Source organism: Salmo salar, chromosome ssa16 (genome assembly GCF_905237065.1).
Source record: "Salmo salar chromosome ssa16, Ssal_v3.1, whole genome shotgun sequence".
Taxonomy (NCBI): Eukaryota; Metazoa; Chordata; class Actinopteri; order Salmoniformes; family Salmonidae; genus Salmo; species Salmo salar.
Window position 1 is genome coordinate 66,000,474 of NC_059457.1, and position 19,980 is coordinate 66,020,453.

At 41.5% G+C, this 19,980-nt stretch overlaps 3 protein-coding genes across 6 annotated transcripts; 2 read left to right on the forward strand and 1 right to left on the reverse strand.

The window, feature by feature from the left end:
• The first annotated feature begins 1,493 nt into the window (after positions 1–1,493).
• LOC106574275 (centrosomal protein of 70 kDa) lies at positions 1,494–8,031 on the forward strand. 4 transcript variants are annotated; one of them, XM_014150062.2, is made up of 17 exons: positions 1,535–1,745; positions 1,964–1,983; positions 2,176–2,306; positions 2,443–2,545; positions 3,037–3,160; positions 4,360–4,540; positions 4,806–4,981; positions 5,116–5,175; positions 5,302–5,404; positions 5,547–5,710; positions 5,854–5,944; positions 6,053–6,223; positions 6,456–6,605; positions 6,805–6,973; positions 7,483–7,597; positions 7,684–7,763; positions 7,859–8,031. In XM_014150062.2, the coding sequence occupies exons 3-17, from the start codon at positions 2,226–2,228 to the stop codon at positions 7,918–7,920; spliced, it is 1,830 nt and encodes a 609-aa protein (XP_014005537.1). In that variant the 5' UTR covers positions 1,535–1,745; positions 1,964–1,983; positions 2,176–2,225; the 3' UTR covers positions 7,921–8,031. The 4 variants fall into 4 exon arrangements, with proteins under 4 accessions (XP_014005539.1, XP_014005540.1, XP_014005537.1 ...); XM_014150063.2 differs by having other exon boundaries at positions 1,536–1,745; positions 2,446–2,545; XM_014150064.2 differs by lacking the exon at positions 2,176–2,306 and having other exon boundaries at positions 1,494–1,745.
• Positions 8,032–8,080: 49 nt separating this feature from the next.
• LOC106574278 (septin-10) lies at positions 8,081–14,895 on the reverse strand. The gene is made up of 10 exons (XM_014150068.2): positions 14,589–14,895; positions 13,720–13,834; positions 13,264–13,459; positions 12,801–12,987; positions 11,931–12,092; positions 10,770–10,866; positions 10,477–10,645; positions 10,196–10,328; positions 9,740–9,924; positions 8,081–9,110 (listed from the first exon to the last, which is right to left on the reverse strand). The coding sequence occupies exons 1-10, from the start codon at positions 14,613–14,615 to the stop codon at positions 9,095–9,097; spliced, it is 1,287 nt and encodes a 428-aa protein (XP_014005543.1). The 5' UTR covers positions 14,616–14,895; the 3' UTR covers positions 8,081–9,094.
• A 1,373-nt stretch (positions 14,896–16,268) lies between these two features.
• Positions 16,269–19,765, forward strand: LOC106574277 (ankyrin repeat domain-containing protein SOWAHC). The gene has a single exon (XM_014150066.2). It carries the CDS (start codon positions 16,701–16,703, stop codon positions 18,441–18,443), a length of 1,743 nt encoding a protein of 580 aa, XP_014005541.2. The 5' UTR covers positions 16,269–16,700; the 3' UTR covers positions 18,444–19,765.
• Positions 19,766–19,980: the final 215 nt, after the last annotated feature.

Below are 19,980 nucleotides of genomic sequence, written 5' to 3' on the forward strand. Positions count from 1 at the left end.
CTGCTCAAATAAACCTACCATTAAAATTATAGACTGATCATTTCTTTGTCAGTGGGCAAACGTACAAAATCAGCAGGTGATCAAATACTTGTTTCCCTCACTGTACATATAGGCAGTTGTGTGCCTTTCCAAATCATGTCCAATGAATTGAATTCACCACAGGTGGACTCCAAACAAGTTGTAGAAACATCTCAAGGATAATCAATGGAAACAGGATGCACCTGAGCTCAATTTCGAGTCTCATAGCAAAGGGTCTGAATACTTATGTAAATAAGGTATTTCAGTTTTACATTTTTTATAAATGTGCTAACATTTATAAAAACCTGTTTTAGCTTTGTCCTTATGGGGTATTGTGTGTAGATTGATGAGGGAAGAAATGTATTTAATCTATTTTAGAATAAGGCTGTAACGTAACAAAATGTGGAAAAGGGAAGGGGTCTGAATACTTTCCTAATGCACTGTAATTGAATGTTAATTTCTCTACCATAAGCCTCCTCCAATGTCATTTTTGAGAATTTGGCAGTACGTCCAACCTACCTCACAACCGCAGACCATGTGCACGGCATTGTGTGAGTGAGTGGTTTGCTGATGTCAACATTGTGAACAGAGTGCCCCATGGTGTTGGTGGGGTTATGGTATGGGCAGGCATAAACTACGGACAACGAACATAATTGCATTTTATCGATGGCAATTTGAAGGCAGAGATAACGTGACAACATCCTGAGCCCCATTGTCTTGTCATTCATCAGCTGCCATCACCTCATGTTTCAGCATGATAATACACAGCCTCATTTGTGCACAATATGTGCACAATTACTGAACGCTGAAAATGTCCCAGTTCTGCCTGCATACTCACCAGACATGTCATCGATTTAGCATGTTTGGGATGCTCTGGATATACGTGTACGTCAGCGTTGTCCAGTTGCCGCCAATATCCACCAATTCGCACAGCCATTGAAGAGAAGTGGGACAACATTCCATAGGCCACAATCAACAGCCTGATCAACTCTATGCGAAGGAGATGTGTCATGCTGCATGAGAAAAACAGTGGTCACACCAGATACTGACTGGTTTTCTTATATGAACTGCAACTCAGTAAAATCTTTGAAATTGTTACATGTTGTGTTTATATTGTTGATACCATTCCAATAATAGCGCTCCAGCCATTACCACGAACCTGTCCTGCCCAATTAAGGTGCCACCAATGATAAGGTTATTTTGAGATTTATAGATGGCTTTATTCAACTGGAGCAAGTTTGACATATCGTGTGTCAAGATGCTCATTGCATCTTGCTTTCAATAGTAAAAAGGTCAGTAATCATAATTGCTTTAATTCATAAACTATTCTTTGTCATATTACCCGATGTCGAATATGCCAAAGAATAGTTTGTGAATTAAAGCTATTATGATTACTGACCTTTTTACTATTGAAAGCAACTTGCAATGAGCATCTTGACACACGATATGTCAATTACCTGCGCAGCGTGACTGCAATAAAACGATATGGAACGTATTTTTAAGGTTGACGTGTTCGGTTAGTGGAACTGAGAAACCAAACTCGCCAGTGTCTGAGAAAAATCTGGCTTCACCAATCAAAATCCAACATCAACTATCCCCTACATGTTGCTTTATTTTATTGGTTGAAACGGTCCACAATAAATTCTACTTTACTTCCGCGCTTTTGGTTTGAAATTTGGGAACTGACATTTTTGGAGAAGCCAATCATCACAACAAGCACATACATGGTGAATATGTTATGTCCAAACGTTATTGTAGGAAATTAGTATTCAGAATGTTTTAGGAATTCTATCTTTTGTTTGGTGAAACATGCAATACTTGGCTAACTAGTTAGCAACGTAGATTGCTAGCTAGCTAACAGTAGATAGCTATCTAGGTAGCCTATGTGTTCAACATCACTGCTATCTCAGCTAGCTAGTAAACTAACCTATTTTCACCTCTGCAGGTGGAGAAGAGATGGAACAGGTATTACAACTATTTGTGTTTGTGTGTTGTCATGGTGGTGGTCTCAAAGGGGGACCAAGTAATTCGATAACCCCATATAACGTTAAGCGTTGACTGGGGGGGAGGGTACAGTAGCCGGCTGACACACCGACACCCTCCTGTCAAATAGAAGATGGAGCAAGAGGAACGCTTAGAATTTCTTTATCTCATCAGGAACAGACAGGGTGGTGTGCATAGCCTAAAGTGTATAACATACTGAGGAAATGGATAGGGAGAACACAAATGCTGTGTTTCATTCAAGAGACAAAACATACGTGTTTCTGTGGACCTACAGCCAGTTTCAGGTAGAGCAGAGCTCATATTAAGCATTGCATGAATTTTTTTAATAATTGGGAATAATCTGCATCATACTACATTCTTTGTGTGTTGTATTGTAATGGACTGTGTGATGTGGTGGTTTTGCTGTGTGTTTGGACCTAGCAGCAGGAGCAGACAGAGTGGGATGCTGTGAACAGACTCCTCCAGCACCATGGGTTCAAGCCGGTTCACTTTGCTGATCCCGTCGCGAATAAGAACCTTGCAGGTAATGGTTTAGTATGGTTTTTGTATCATCTTCTTGCTGTAACATTCTGAACTGTCACATCTTAGCTAAATGTCTTAACTCACTTCTTGGATCATGTTGAACAAGTCTATAAGGAGGAGTGTTAATGTTTTAGACCGCTGAACATTCTACAGTCTGTCTTGTGTTTCTGTGTGTGCAAATAATGAATAATTATTGGCTCTAGGTGTGCATTGTCTCGTCTAAGTTAGCACTCAAACTCACCCCTCTGTGTGATGAGCCTTTTCCCAAAGGGAAACCATTTGGCGCATGCATTGCTCCTATTCTACTTACTGGCTCTTCTATTTCCGGTAGGCTGCCAGCCAGGGTCTCAATGTTTCTGGCTAGTTTTCTCAATGTTATTTAGTGAGGCAGTGGTCATGGTGCCCAAACAATATAGGCCTATAAGTAAAAAGAACTGGAAGGAAAATGGACAATAAGATATTCTACTTTAATGTGTGTCATCTTGCTCATAGACTTGGTTCTTCTGGAGAAGAAGTCGGCCTGTGACATCAGGACTATGCTGCGGACGATGCTTACAGACTCGGAGAGGAGACAGACCTTGATTCAGGAGCTCATCCAGTCCAACAACCAACTTAAGTAGTTATAAAATTCATATTAAATGGTTATATTTATCATTTTAGACACTCACGGACATGCAGAACATTGCTTTTCCAGTATGTAGGAAACCTCACTTCTTGAAGCCAAATTTTTTTGAACCCACAGTTACTTGATCCTGTTTCTAACCTCGCAAAAAATTCCTCCATCACCTTATATGATTATTAGAATAATCTCCATGTCAGAAAGAAATATGTTTTTGTCAGATCTGTTGTTCATCCATCTACCTAATAATATAGATCCGTGATCATGTGCCTGCCAGCTGTTGTCACACAATAGTCTTAGTGGACATGAGTAGTAAGCCTAATACAGTGAGACAGAGAGGGGTAAGAGGTAGACATGGGGCCGGCTTACACCAGCTGCTCAGCCAGCAAGTGTTAACCATTGGGGCGTGACGGAGGGAGATCACCTAGCCTGAATATCAATCTATCACCATGTTAAGCCTGTCTGTCAGAGACCCTCTCTTTTAGCCTGGAATTCAATCTGATATGGTATTTTTTCCCCCAAAACATCAGTTTGGATTCCAGTCTACCTCACTTTAGCTTCTCTCCTGGAAAGATAATTGATGGTTTTTGACTATGTTTTTTTTAGGATAGGTTATTGATGTATCTGACGAATCAATATATGATTGAAAGTTGGATTTTATATTTCATATTGTTGATCACTTGAATAATTATGTATATTCTCTTAACCATTATTTCCTGCGAAAGATCTTCAGTTTGATATGTACTTATCCCAATTAGTTCAATATGGCCCTCCTCAATTTTTATTATCCAATAAAATAGGAGGGCGGCAGGTAGCTTAGCGGTTAAGAGCGTTGGGCCAGTAACCCGAAAAGTCACTGGTTCGAATCTGGAGCTGACTAGGTGAAAAATCTGTCTGTGCCCTTGTGCAAGGCACTTAACCCTAATTGGTCTTGTAAGTCACTCTGGATAAGAGCGTCTGCTAAATGTTCCAATGTAAATGTAGGATTACATAGGATTATTAAATCCTATCAAGCATTTAGTAAGGGTTAATTGTGTGCCCCAAAGGAGTAGGTTAAGTGTGTGTCCTAAAGGAGTAGTAGCAATGCTTCGAAGTGTGAAATTTCTGTCTTTGTGTTGCTTTACAATTATCTGTATTGTATCATAATCCATTATACCTGCCAGCTTTAAGTAAAGTGTTACCGGTGTTTGTTCCAGAGAGGAGGCTCAGCAGCACATTAGCCGCGCTGCCCGTCAGTCCCAGAGGGTGACTGAGTTGGAGGGAGTTCTGGACGGGGTGAAGAGCAAGCTGCAGGACCTGGAAGACAGTTACATTGGCAAGGCCGCGCAGCAGCACAGCAAAGTGCACCAACTTCAGCAGGACACGAGAGATGCACAGGTAGGTAGTGCCCTGGAAATAGCCAGGGCTGGTTTACCAGCAGACACAGATTAAGTCTAGTCCTGGACTAAAAAGCACTTTCAATTGAGATTCTCTATTTAGCATGCTTTTTAGTCTAGGTCGAGGCTTAATCTGTGTCTGGGGAACTAGCCACAAGAGTTGGGCACTAATATTTATTTTCCGACAGCACATGATATCCCCTGATTATACTGTAACTTTCTTGTTTGTCTTTTCTTGTTTTGTTTGTCTGCTCTGCCGCTGGTAGAAATGGGGCCAGGGCCTGGAGCAGAAGCTGTCTGAGGAGAAAGATGTGGTTTCCCAGCTACAGAGGAAGCTCTACTTCACTGTGACAGAGGAAGAGAGGCGGGTTGCTAGGCAGAACCAGGTGTTTCAGCAGATCCACAAGAGATCAGCTCGGCCCAGCTCACCAGTGGACCAGCAGTAAGATAAACCGCTGCTGTCGTTAAGACCATAGATTAGGATTCATAATACAACATTTTACCCTTGCTTAACAAAATTATTATAGATTTATGGCTGGAAGTTATAGGATTTCAAATACCTTTCTTTTCCATCAGGGTGTTGGATGTAATTGACATCTATGAGGCCCAAATGGAACAGCTCCGCGACGATATCAAGTAAATATTGTATAGACAATGTTATTTTCAATGTTTTGCATCATTTTTATGACAACACCCTTTCTCACTGTAAGACTAAAGAAAAGTAGACGGATGTCACTAACCAACCTTTACTTCTTCCCTCAGGTCCCTCAAAGCAGATTCTGGGGGATCACAAACATCTGACCAATCGCAGAGCAGCATGAGAATCACCACCGGGGTCTCCCCCAATCACAAAGCTCTCCTGAAGGTGACTTCCTGTACTTTTCGAACATGAACACCAGAACTCTTCATGGTTCTGGATGACTTGTCTTGAACAGTGTAACAACTGTTCCTCTTCCCCACATTCCATGATCATGATCTTAGTTCTGAATCTTACTTCTCCCCAATAGTCCTATCAGGAACAGTTAAAGGACACCAAAGCTCAGAGGGAGGAGCTTAGGAATGAAATTCAGCAGTTGAAGCAAGACTTGGAATCTAGGCCCACAGTGAAAGAGCTGAAGTCATACAAAGAACTGAGACGCATGGACAGACTTATTCGCCAGAGTAACATGAGGTGGGGAAAAAAATTACGCAACTGTCATTCTTCTTGGATATGACGAGCACCACAGCTTAACCCCATAGTTAACCCCTTCCTTACCTTAACCTAGAATGCTGCCTGTCCTATTGGTAGTCATATCACCTTTACCTACACCCCAGGTCTGCTCAGGAGTTTAAAGAGGAGGAGAGGGCTGCTCTGAGTAACCAGGAGGTGGTGAAGGCAAAGGCCTTGGCTGCCAGACACGAGAAGGTACTCCGTTTATCTCCCCTTGTCTAAAGCGGGAGCGAGTATCAACTCACTTTACTTTATGTTTTTGATTCAGACTTTGCTGGACTATTTGTCTTACCTGACTTTCAGGTTCTGAATGACATCAGAGCGGTTTTGACTACTTCCGGGGCTCCACTGAGGCTCCATAGACCGAGGCCATCAACCAGCCATCCGCTGTCCAACAGGGCCTCAGAGATGGTCGAGTTTGACGAACTCCTCTCCACTCTGGAGATGTGGGCTGACCAACTGGCTTCACTGAAGGTGAGAGCTGACTGACTGTCTATAAAGCGCATCTAACATGTATGCAGCCAGGTCCAATAGTCCAGTGTCAACTTGCCCTGTCACTGAAAGCCAGAGTTGAAGAACTCTTCATATCTACAACATCTGTTTTCTGTGATATGTATGGCTAGAATAGGCTTTAACCACGTCTGTTTATCATTGTCTCTCGTCTAGAGACCCAAGTCTTTACTTGTCTGTCTCTTTGTGTGCTTAGGACCTGCACTGTGCCCTGAGTAAGTTGATGCTGAGACTGTTACCATGGCAGCCAGCAGGCCCTACTAGTCTTATGGAAAGTGTTCGAGTGGAGGACCTTATGCTACTGGTGGACACTCTGCTAGAGGAGACCAACTCTGGGGAGGATAAGGTTGGTAGTCCTGGTTTACAGCAACCATGGAAATTACAGCTCAACTTTAGATGAGGCAAAACATTATACCTCAGATCATTTCTCATGTACAATGTTTGTGATAGTGATATTGTCCAATTCTTTTTCTTAATAAAAATGTATGAAAAATTGTGTGTATAGGTGAAAGCCGAACTCTTTATGTGAAACTAACTCTAACCAGGTGCTGAGGAGCCCCACTAAGAACACTCTCCAGTCCATGGTGTCCCACTTCCAGAAGCTGTTTGATATAACCTCCCTCAGCGGGGTGTATCCACGTATGAACGAGGTCTACACCAGGCTTGGGGAGATGACCAACGCTATGAGGAATCTCAGGGACATCCTGGCCCTGGGTAGGACTGTGTCTAACTCATGAGCTATTCTACAGCACATACTGTACTGGTCAATTCATGTTCTCCAGAACATGCACTGAACAAAAATAAAAATGCAACAATTTTAAAGTTACAGTTCATACAAGGAAATCATTCAATTGAAATAAATGAATTAGACCTTCATCTCTGGATTTCACATGACTGGGAATATAGATATGCATCTGGTGGTCACAGATACCTTAACTGCACATTTTAAGGTGCACCTGTGTAATGATCATGCTGTTTAATCAGCTTCTTGATATGCCACACCTGTCAGGTGGATGGATTATCTTGGCAAAGGAGAAATGCTCATTAACAGGGATGTAAACAAATTTGTGCACAACTTTTGAGAGAAATAAGAATTGTGTGTATGGAACATTTTATTTCAGCTCATGAAACCAACACTTGACATGTTGTGATTATATTTTAGTTCAGTATACTTGGCTGAGGGATGTAATTCATTTCTTTCTTCTAACACAATTTAATTTCAGATGACAGAGCACCCCTTAGTGAGGTGGTAAACCAGGTAGCCAGTCTGGTTAATTCCCCAGAGGCCACGGTTGGCCACGAGCTCCACGTCCTCCTGGGAACCAATGATATTGACAGGTACAAGCAGCAGAATTTATGTTGAGTAATGTGTTAATGTAATAAAATGTGCCTATTGTCTGGGGTTAAATATGTGTGCTTGTCAGTATTATTTTGAAGGTAAAGGAACATGAGGTGTTCTTCCCTGCATTCTACTTTTTGGTTCAGGAGCTGCTCCAGACTCTAGGTAGGGAAATGTTATTACCATCCAATAATGCATTTGTTTGAAATCGTTTACTGATCATGTGGTTATTAGTACGTCTATTTTGGTTGATCTTACAGATGTGGACTGTCTGGATGACATCATGCCCGTTCTGAGGTCATTAAAGTCAAGAGCAGAGTAACACCGGTGCTTTGTAATTATGTAACAAAGCCTTTTATGTTTTGTGTATTTGCTGGAGTGATTTTATGGAGTTCTACTTTTGATATGTAAATAAACATGAATTAATACCTCATCCAACAACTCTCAATTCATTAGTACAGTGAAATAACATGACATGTATGTATGAGAAACATATGTTTTATTTTTAGTGATATAAACCCTTGTTTCTCCACACCTAAGAACAAACCTCAGTTCATATTTGAGAGTTAAGAAAAAAGCATTGCAGGTAAGAGTTATTTTCAAAGCTATCCCTTCTGAGGGGAAAAAAATGTTTGGCAATCATTATTCCACACACGACATTAGATGCATGACGGTTCTTTACAATGTCAAAACCACTTGACCTAGTGTTCTATTTAGATCATTGAGCAAAAAAAACATGGTTTCACTCTTCAAAAACGAATTCCCATGTCAGCAGCCGCTTCATTCTTTAGCGTTTGAATAAAATACCAGGAAGGCATATAATAAGTGTTTTTAGAATGTAATATCAATAATACCTCAGTGATTGGAATGTAACATGCGGTGGGTATAACTTAGCTCCGGTCCTGGTCGTTGGTGCGCGTTCCTCCACTAATGTAACATGTGAGGAACGTGCACTAATGTCCTGGATCAGAGCTAGGTATTTCTAAACATGGAATCCATCCAGAAACCCACGAGTCTACAATAATAACACATGGAATAAATATCAAGCTATATAATACACACTACTGGTGAATAGCATATTTTAAAAGACATGCAAATATATATTCTGCTATCTGCAGAATTAAGTGAAGGTTTACAAACATTATCTGATATCCAATTTAAAGTGAATACTCAAGACAACCCGGTAAGAAAACAAATTCCGAGATTGGACAATTAAATACATCTTGAATGTCAAACAAATTGTATTTCTGTTTAGTGTAAAGTACAGTATTTTCAAACGATAACCCTAACCAGACCTTGATCATTTGGCACCCTCTAGCTGTAGAAGTGAAAAGTAAAGTAATACAAAGGGTTACCAGTCTTAAAAAGAGCCTTATCAATACTCTGGCTGGTATTTAACTAATAAGGCAAACAATGATGACTATCGGTGAATGTATTCCATTTTGTATTTATTTGTCTTCTGACTGATGGGAGGGGGTCTTTGTCCATTTATTTCTTCACATGAACCCAGAGCTAAAGGAGACCCAACGAAAAAGAGGAAATATAAAATCACTCATTTGCGAAATGTGTCAACACATCTATACTCCTTAACTAAGCTTTCCTATCAACTGTCAAATCAATAGTTTCCTCATCTAAAAACAAACTGACGTTTTCTTTATACCCTACTTCCCTCCCTATCATCTCACTGACTTCACAGGTTTCTGAAGCAACAGTTGTGGTTTTGGTTAGTAGCCTCGTCACAAGTCAAGTTAACATCCTTAGCTTCCATTTCTGGACTCCTGTCAATCAGAAATGCAATCACACTGATGAACTAAAATGACTGTATAACGCCTGCAGTCCACACACAAAATATAGAATTCTGGTGTACATACATTTTAGTTAGTCTCTGCACATGCATCATGAAATTGAGAGGGGAAATAAAGTTTGAATAGGGGAAATAAGTTATGATTGAATGTGATTAACAATGTGTAATAGAGCTTTGAGCTGTCCCAAAACATTTCAGCAATAAACATCGAAGGGAATTAAACAGCCGTCCTGAAACATATTTTACAAGGACATGCATCATACTTCTTGCGGTCTTTGTCCTTTTTGCAACCATTTAGGCCTGTGTGATTAAGTAAGTATCAAAACTTTTATCTTACTTTTTACGGTCTTTGTCCTTCTTGAGGTTGGCGTTAGTGTTGAAGGACTGGCCTTGGAGCAGCTCGGCAGCTGCTTTCTTCTTGCTGAAGGTGTTGATCTCGTCCTCCAGAGACCTTCTCTTCTCATCCAGCTTGCTCTTCTCCTCAGAGTGCAGTCTCTTCAGCTGCTCAAACTTACCTTGCAACTGAGGGGAAAACATCAAACGTCAGTGTTTTTAATACCTCGAATTTCTAGCGCTTTTCTAAAACCCAAAGACGCTTCTCACATGGATCTCTTCAACCAAAAATACATTCATTTAATATGAAAGATCATTGAAGATGGGTTTTCTGTGATGATTTCCCCTACAATTTTTTGGTTACAAATCATGAGTCTGAACGCCACGTCTAGGCCTATATGTCTCTTGCTGACCTGTATAGCATGCTGTCACAGTAGGACACTGTGTGTGTGTTCAGTACCTCTCTCTCGGCTTCCTTCAGCTCAGTCTCCTTTTCCTTGACTCTCTGGACAAACATCTGCCTCATCTCCTCCTCTCTCCGCTGCAAATCTCCCAGGAACTCGTGACGCTTGGCTTCATAGGTCTCCTGCAGGCTGCAGACACACAGTTTAATACAAATATACAGCCTCCTCTCGCTGTATAACGTTAAATGCTTTTTCAGACCTTTTAATCTATGCAGCTTATCTAGTTATCACAGGCCCAAAATGATAACTGTGCGTGCACACACTGCTCTCTCCGTACCTGACTGGCTTGCTCTCTGGGTTTGTGTCTGTGAATCCCATCTCCTCCAGTTTGCAGCGGCGGTAGAGCTCGTAGTGGCGTGTGTGGGTCTGCTCCCTCAGGTCCTCCATGTTCACACAGATCAGCATCTCCCTCAGCTTCACAAAGTCACAGTGGTTCTCATTCTCCACTGAAACAAGACAGACAGACATACCTTTACCCCCTGGCATTTGTACTGCAGAGCCATAGACACTTCACTTCAAAGAAAGCAAGCTATAAGTCTGAAGCCTACACGGTAAAACAGGTGTACCTACCTTGCACCACACCCCAGGGATACTGCCGAGCTTTGACCATTTTATTTCCAATCTTCACCTCCTCTGAGCTCCCCACAACAGCAAAAGGCAGGATACCCTGACATTAGCAAATAGATCATAGGCATAGAAGACACTGAGTACATTTACATGCACACTAAGTCAATATGAAACAGATTTTGGCAGTAGGATAAGTATGGCATTAGTCATGTAAACACCTTACTCTGCATATCTTAAATCGGAGTACGGTCAAAATTGAAGAAAGCATACTCTAGGGTTGGGCGGTATCTTCTAATTTACTATATACCGGTATTGATGCATGGACCGTTTTTTTTCCCTTCTATAACGTTATCTTAATGTTTGGTTTGTTGAATGTGATATGCGACTCGTCTCTCATGAATATGTTGATGATAACGATGCTGCTTTCCACTTAGCTTCTTAATATTAATCAAAATAAAACACAATTGTACTTGTCACATCCACAAGCGTTCTACAATGACACTATTAGTTTGTGTATATTACTGTCTGCAAACAGATAGTGTGCCTTTACTTAGCAAATGTTTTTATTGTTAGCCGCTGGCTAGCTAATACATGTACTGAGTCAGAGCAAACATAGCTAGCTAATACACCCTGATACCAGTGCTGTTGTAGGCCTAAATCAGCATGTAGTTTGTGCAACAGTATCTTCTAAATCAGAGAGGAATAGGCGAGGTATGAATAAGTTATCTGCGCATGTGCTAGCACCAGCCGAGTGAGCCTCCCTCTTTAGCGTGAGTGAAGTGAGTTCGGGAAAAAATGAAAGTAGGAATATTTGTAGTAGTTCCCATACAAACTTTAGATGTCCGAACTCTTTCTAAAAAAAAAATAACACGTCGCTGTCGTAGAACATTATTTTTATTGCATATTTTCTGTATTGATCAAAGCCCTATCAGGTAGTCCCATGTAAACAGGATAATTAGGCAAATCGTTCTTCTTGCAAAGCATGTAAATGTTTTCATCAAACTACCCACAATAATCGTGTTACTGTGTGCATGTAGCCATACTCACTGAGGTGCACTGTCTAGCACAGTCAAATTCACCACTGTGAGGAATGGAATTGGGCAGAGATCCTGAAAGATGCCAAGGGATGTGTTGGCTGGAACCAAGGGAGTGTTCTAAACTCACATTCATGGCAGTGTTGATCTTGGAGACTGTCTCGTCGTCGGTAGGGAACTGGTAGATCTGGACACCGTTACTGACCAATTCACTCATGATCTTGATCTTAAACTTGTGGAGCTCGCTCTTGGAGATGGTGTCTGCTTTGGCGATAACAGGAATGATGTTGACCTACAAAAAATACATAGTTTGTCTTATAAATAATACATTTTCTTTCTGAATTGACATTATTCCCTCAAGAATCAAACAGGACATCAAATTAATTTTACAAGAAACAAATTCCCCTTTGTGAAAGAACAGTACTGTAGAACACAACTATGGGGCTCCTGAGTGGCACAGCGGTCTAAGGCACTGCATCTCAGTGCTAGATGCATCCCTACAGATCCTGGTTCGCCTGTATCACAAACCGGCCGTGATTGGGAGTCCCATAGGGCGGCGCACAATTGGCCCAGAGTCGTTAGGGTTTGCCAGGGGTAGGCTGTCATTGTAAATAAAAATGTGTTCTTAATTGACTTGCCTAGTTAATAAAGGTTAAAAAAAATTAAAATACATACAACTAAAGCACAGTCAGGACAGACTTCTGTGATTGCCCAATGTCAACATTCTGATTTGTCAGACTTGTTCAGTCCTGTCACAGTAACACAGTAGTAATTACTCATCATGCAGTTTTTATCAACCGCCATGACACTTCCTAAACTGCCCAAATACTCCATAACACTAAATAAAATTAAAAACACCCCCTTAATTCTACATTTAAACACAACAACAATTATGAAAGTTTATATTTATAGACTAATGCTGTATAACTGTGCCAGAAACAAAATCAAAAGAGAGAAAAAAATGCAATAGTGACAGCTTCTTTTAGTTTTAGGCCCTCACCTTGCTGTCCAGTTTCTTCATGGTGACCAGGTCTAGGGACTTGAGAGAGTGTCCTGAAGGGGCGATGAAGTAGAGACAGGCATGGATACGGGAGTCATGGTAGTTGTGAAGGGACCGCTTGATCTTCAACTCCTCCTGTAGATACGACTCAAACTGGGTGTCAATGTAGTCCACAACATGCTGGTAGCTGCCAAAGGAAACATTCAGAGAGGACATATTCCATCAGAAGTTGTGAGGTAAAACATTGATTTGTGTTGGATAGAAAGACATAATAATGTGCTTTGTTTCATCATTCAGCATCAGGGTCATATTCATTAGGGCATAGGCTACCATAGCAAAACGTTTTGAAACGGAACACTAAAACAAGGGTTTCTTAATGAAGTTATTGGACAAGTTCAAGTAGGCTGTTAGGTTGGTGCCTAATGAATACGACCCAGGTATATCATGACTGCACTTCTCTCACCTCTCCTGCTTGTTCATCTGGTCCCCAAAGCCCACTGTGTTGACGATGGTCAGCTTGAGTCGCACGTTGCTCTCCTGCAGGTCATAGGTCTGCGCTCGCAGCTTCACCTTGGGCTCGAAGTGGGACGACTCAAAGTTCTCAAAGTTAGTGTTGAACAGTGTGTCCATTAGGGTGGATTTGCCAATACCAGTTTCGCCTGGATAGTGAGGGAAATATTGTTTGCTAATCTTAGTGATAACATTGCTTTGTAAATTTTGGGTCAAACTTGAGGAAAATGAAGAAAAAAAACACATTTTAGAGAGTTCCAAAGAACAACATTGAGGATTCTGGGCATAAGTCCAGAATAAGTTTTAGAAATGAATTTAGAGGAAATGGGCCAACTTATTTTTCCCATCTAAAAAAAGGGATACTGATCTGCTGGCTGAACTTTTAATGTAACATCACAACGTTACTCACCAATACAGAGGATATTGAAGCAGAAACCTTGACATGTTGATTTGTTGACCAGCTGGTGAGGTAGGCTGTCAAAGCCAACATGGCCAGACAAGGACAGGGGCCGGGCATTTTTGTCCTGTTATAGGGAGACATAGCCTAACATTAGGCCAACTCAGTATGACTATATCTGACTGTCTACAGCTTGGACTGGTTAACCTAGGTAGATAATCTTCTATTCCTGTTTTCATTGTCTGTACACTACTTACCCATACAAGGCTAAATGTAAATTTGTCTACAGTACACACAAACATTGACCTATTTCTATGAATGACACCCTACCTGACCTGTCCCTTTCTTTACTGACACTGATTGTGGTACAGATTGTGGATAGACCTGGAAAGGCTGGAGATAGATGGCAGATCAGTTTAAGCAGCATTTGGCTAGATTTTGTAGCTAGCACAGAAAGTTAACTTTCACTGGCTGCCACATCGGCAAACTAACCCATGCGTTGGAAAACTAGCTAGACAGATCATGGCTAATTGTGTTCTATATGTATTTCATATATTCATTCTTGCTCAAAGGGCGTAAACAAACCGGCAGTAAAACGCTGCTTTTTAGAAACTCTGGTTGGAGTTAAGGTGTTAGCCACATAGCTAGCTGGATAGTAAAAAAGTTACTGAATCAGTTCCAGGTCGTCTTATTGTAATCCTGCTATGCAGGCGGTCAGATCTCACAACGCCCAGATACATTTTACATTTCAGGATTACGCAGCGCAACAGCAATAAAGACGACCTGGAACATAACCATGCTAACTAGCAAGCTAAACGAGCCGTCAGTTTTACAAATGTAAACCTACATTATTTAGCGATTAAATTAAACACAACAATTACCCCCTGAGCAATATCCGACGTAGTCATCTCGGAATACAGGAGCTAATAGCTACAAATACTAGCAGGTTGTAAAGAAAATAACCTCAACTAAAAACTTTGAAAAATCGACTACCTACGTAGCCATGAAAGGAATGTAGGCTTGCAAACTTTTTCCATGGCTGGGGATAGACGAGTGACAGTTTTGTGTTAAACAATAGAAACGATATATCTTACAAACATATGAGGTACTACATGTTCTGATTTTGTGATATGTATTTATCAAATTCTGAGTACATAGTAGTTATTTTGAACTGCAAGATTGTTTGTTACCATATAGCGACCCCCATAGAATGAATGGTATAAACCAATTTTCCGGAAATTCGTTGGACATACATAGTGTGAAACTGAGTAGACATTTTGGTTCTTTTGCGACTTTGACTGAAGGGCCGCTAATTTAGATTCCAAAATGGCGTTTCAAGGATCACAGTTTCCCAATGTAGTGGTTGATAAAGAGGCGTGGACAGAGATAATTTTGAGGAGATGGAAAACGCCATTGGAGTCGTATAACGTTCATTGTGTACGTTGCCCATGTATCGTCTATGGGCCACGCGGTGCATTCCTGGGATTCTGGGACAAACAGTGAATGGGAGTCGACTGGGCGCTAGCTCAAAAACACAACATTAGCATGAATTTAGTGAACAATAAGTACAACATAAGTATTTCCGATATGTGAGATAATCAACTTGTTCTCTGAAATATCGTATAGCTTTGGAATCGTGACATTACGTACTTTCAAGGAAAATAGGCAGGTTTCTCAACTCATACCCTGATTTTGTGAAGGGATTATGAGAAGATTAGTTTGCAACCACGTGGTGCCGCATTACAAGTGAACGCGGTCGTTTGACAGTCTGTTGTTGGGGCGTTATGCCGCGTTCAAGACAACTGGGAAAATGGATTTGAACAGCCATCCAACTCGGAATTCCAACTCTGTCTAGAGCTTTGACTTTCCGACCTTAAGATCACTGACTTCATGATTTGAGGCGGCAGGTAGCCTTGTGGTTAGAGCCTTTGGGCCAGTAACCGAAAGGTTGCTAGATCGAATCCCCGAGCTGACAATGTAAACATCTGTCATTCTGCCCCTGAACAAGGTAGTTAACCCACTGTTCCTATGCCGTCATTGTAAATAAGAATTTGTTCTTAACTGACTTGCCTAGTTAAATGTAAAAACAATTTGACAGCGTATTTTCCCGAGTTCCCAGGTGTTTTGAACGCTGCATTATACCACAGAACAATGAGACAGATATTAAACCGGATGTGTAAATGTGAAGCATCCGGTTGGCGTTTCCACTCACTACCAAATATGGTGATGCGAGGAAGGCCAGTGGCCGGCAGTGTGAGATGATGGAGTGAGATGGAGTTTGGCCAACATTCTGCAAATTTTCTAATCGATTAAACTTTTGATCTCCGTAAAGTTTTATGTTTCCCAAACTATAATCTGTAACAAACAGAGTGGACTGCGTTTTGCTGACTTTACCCTTTGTCAAAGTAAAAAAAAAAACGTTAAGGAGTGCGAATTGAGTTATTGCACACTCGCACTTCAAAGTATGCGTTCTCTGACGCAAATAAATGCTAGAACGCGCCAATAGGATCTCACTAGCTCGTGATTGCCTCTGCCCACCTCCTTGCTTGTTCTGCCCACCATGATTCATTTGCTCCCATTGGAAACGACAGGCTCTGGTCTATCTTGGGTTAGTTATACGTTCCTCCATTCATTGCCAAACATGATTCCTATCTCCTCCTTTCTCTAATATCTCTGGGGTGGATCGCTGTGACCATATAAATAAAACGGATAGACAGGTCTGCTTGCAAAAGAGGGTCCTTCCCGACTCAACTCTGGGGGGAGGGGTGACGGTTCTATTAATTTATATTCTGTATCAAAGAAGCACAACAAGGTCTGTGAGGATGATGTGATGGGACAACACCAACCAGGGCAGGTGAAACCCGTAATTATACTGGCTGTTTCAACTCTAGGTAATTTATAAACATAAAAAAGGGAAGATCATTTTTGGGGTATATTAGTGGTTTACCGAAGGCTACTTGTATGTATTTGTTTTTACCAGCTAATCTAATGTAATGGCGACCGAGTGCACCCAAGAAGCGGTCGTACAATTTCTGACCGAGCGAGGAGGGAGAGTGAAAAAACAGGAATTCATTGACTCTTTCAAAGCTGTTTTCCCCGAAGACCATGACCAGAAAGCAATTGTTCGGGAGAAATTCAAGGGATACGTGGACAACGTCGCATTTGTAAAGTTTGAGAATGGAGTGAAATGTGTATGTTTAAAAAATAAGTATCGAGTGGCAAAAGACAGCGCGTGCAATGGCAACGGGACAGGCACCTTTTTGGAACAAGATAGCAGCACCCCTGTCCTATCAAAATCATATAAGAACATGATAGAAGATTGTGCACCACAGCTGCATCTGTCAGCATCTTCTGCTGGGCGTGTGCGCTCTTGGGAAACCACTGCAAACGAGGAGGCACAAGAAATGTCACTTGGCTCGGGTTACGGAACTGACAATGCCGCAGGAGTAAGACCGCCTGACATTTCAGGAATTATATTGGAAGGTAACATTTTAGAAAGAGCTGCGTCAACAAGGTCTGTAGTTCAGAATAATAGTTTATCAGACATTATGGGAAATGCGTTAGGCCTTGGTGGCAATGGAGAGCAGAAATTGACCAAGGAGGACATTCAGACATTGCAACCGCACGACACACCGCAAATTGCAGTGATTGAGACGTCATCTTTACCTACAGCCGCGGATGGCTCTATGTTCCACTTACCTGGACGTCCATTCCCAACTAATACACAGGACAGCCTGCTTTCCAGTCACCCTTCATCAGAGGATGGGGCAGACGAAGGCCATAATTATGATTCGCTACTGAGCAAATCTGGGAGTGACAGCAACACACCTAAAAGTAGCCATAATAACTTTATTGAGCTCATGATGAACAGCTCCCTCCAGGTGCGAAGCAGCATGGTGTTGAGGAACTCCGTCTACCTGTCTACAAAGTACAGGGACTGTGCCCGGAGCGACAGTGACTCTGCCTCTGTGGTTTCCTCTACTACAGACGAAGACCGAGCTTCAGTCACCCTGGACCCATTGGAACACGAATGGATGATGTGTGCAGCCGACGGCCAATGGGAGAGTCTCCACCGCCTCCTTTCCTGTGAACCGAACCTTGCCATGAAGAAGGACTTTGTGACTGGGTTCACCTGCCTGCACTGGGCTGCCAAGCAAGGCAAACAAGAACTGCTGGCACTTATCGTGAACTTTGCCAAACAACACACAGTGCCCATCAACATCAATGCCCGGTCAAGTGCCGGCTACACACCACTACATCTAGCGGCAATGCACAACCATGTTGAAGTGGTGAAGTTACTGGTAGGAGCCTATGACGCAGACATAGAGGCCAGAGATTACAATGGGAAAAGGGCGTGTCAGTATCTTACGAACAGTGTGGCCGTTGATATCCGTGACATCATCGGGGCGGGTGGTGGCGCCGACTCGGACTCAGAGGACACAGACGATGGGGGGCATTGGAGGTTGTCTAAAGTTCTCCAGTCTAATCTGATGCCCCTCAAACTGCACAATCACAGTGAGGAGGACACAGGTGATGGAGCAGGGCAGGCCAGACAGAAACCCTTGCGAAGGAAATCATCCCTTAGCAAGATTAGGCCAAAACTTCAGAAGATCTGCTTCAGATCTTCGCAGATAGTTCACAGCACTTCGTTCCCAGCGCACTGTGAGACAGAGGAGCTTAACGGGTCCAGGAAAAGCTCATTTAAATCCAGACCCATGTCAAATCTGTTTGGTTGAAGAATAGCCTCTAAGTACACTCGACAAAGAGCAAATGAACTATTACAGTGCAGGATGACAGACACAATGCGGTATAGTCTGATGCTACAAGTGTTTTGTTTTTTTGTGGCATAGGCCATGTCTGGTGTTACACATACTTAAGGGTTTTTACCCCAGGCATTATATGAATATACTGAACTAACAGAATACGGTATTACATGATCTATTGAGTAACTGGCCAGATTGCCAGCCCTGGTTAGGCTAAATATTTCTGTCTTAATCCTCTTATCATGCCGAAGTAGCCAAGGAGGTTTTACAGTTCGTCTGCTTTAACCCTTAACGTACATGTAAAGCTGCCTGCAACCCACTGGGCAAAGATGTCAGTTCGACGTCTAGTTTTGATTTACATTTCGTTGAGTTTTTAACTAACGTGAATTCAATGAGAAATCAACATAAAATGACACCATGTCATTGGATTTGGGTTAAAATTTGGGTGATTTTAAAAATATGAAATTATCTTCCATTGATTACTTTTTTTTTCATATCCATATCCAATCAGTTTTCCACGTTGATTTGACGTCTTCATATTACATTTATTTGGTTAAAATGGCATGGAAACAAGGTTGACTCAACCTGTTTTTGCCTAATGGGAAGTTTAAACTTCAAGTTATTTGACCACATGGTAGAAACAATGTAATTGATTTCACAATGCTTGGGAGCAATTCTATCTTATTACTGTTAGTGATGCTATGAATTTATTATCCCTTTATGTTTAAGTTGCTTTAAGCACTTTGATTTTAAACCGTTATTGATCCAGCTTTCCTGCGGTGGATGCCATTCAGTCCACCTGAAAGACTTGAGGTGGGAATTTACTTCCTCTTTGTGTTCAAGTGGAGGATTGGAGGCCAATGAAAAGGCCTCTGGTCCTTTAAGTCTGTAATCGGGATCAGTAGAGGAGCTTTATGTGTCACAAGGTACGCTGTTGTTGAGTGTTGATGAGTGTATGGTAGGCCTGCTGTGTGTAGTGCTATGATGAAAGATCAGGTTTCATAACTATTCACAGTCCACCTTGAATTATACTATGTAGTTATACTCACTTTATGACCTTCTGATCATAGCTCCTTATTTTGAGTTGTCTAAGGTTGCAGTTGTCTGGTATCAAGTTGTAGGCTACCCTCTGATCTGTTATGCACCAGTGGTTTTATATCAACAAGCTATCAGCTTGCTGACCCAGGAGAGCCTCTACACGCAATACCCCATAATGAGAATGTGAAAACATGTTTTTAGAAATGTTTGCAAATATATTGAAATTTAAATGCATAAATATCTCAATGACAAAAGTATTCACACCCCTGAGTCAATACTTTATAGAAGCACCTTTGGCTGCGATTACAGCTGTGAGTCTTTCTGGATAAATCTCTAAGAGCTTTCCACACCTGGATTGTGCAACATTTGCCCATTTATTCTTTTCTATATTATTCAAGCTCTGTTCAAATTGGTTGTTGATCATTGCTAGACAACCATTTTCAGGTCTTGCCATTGTTTTTCAAGTTGATTA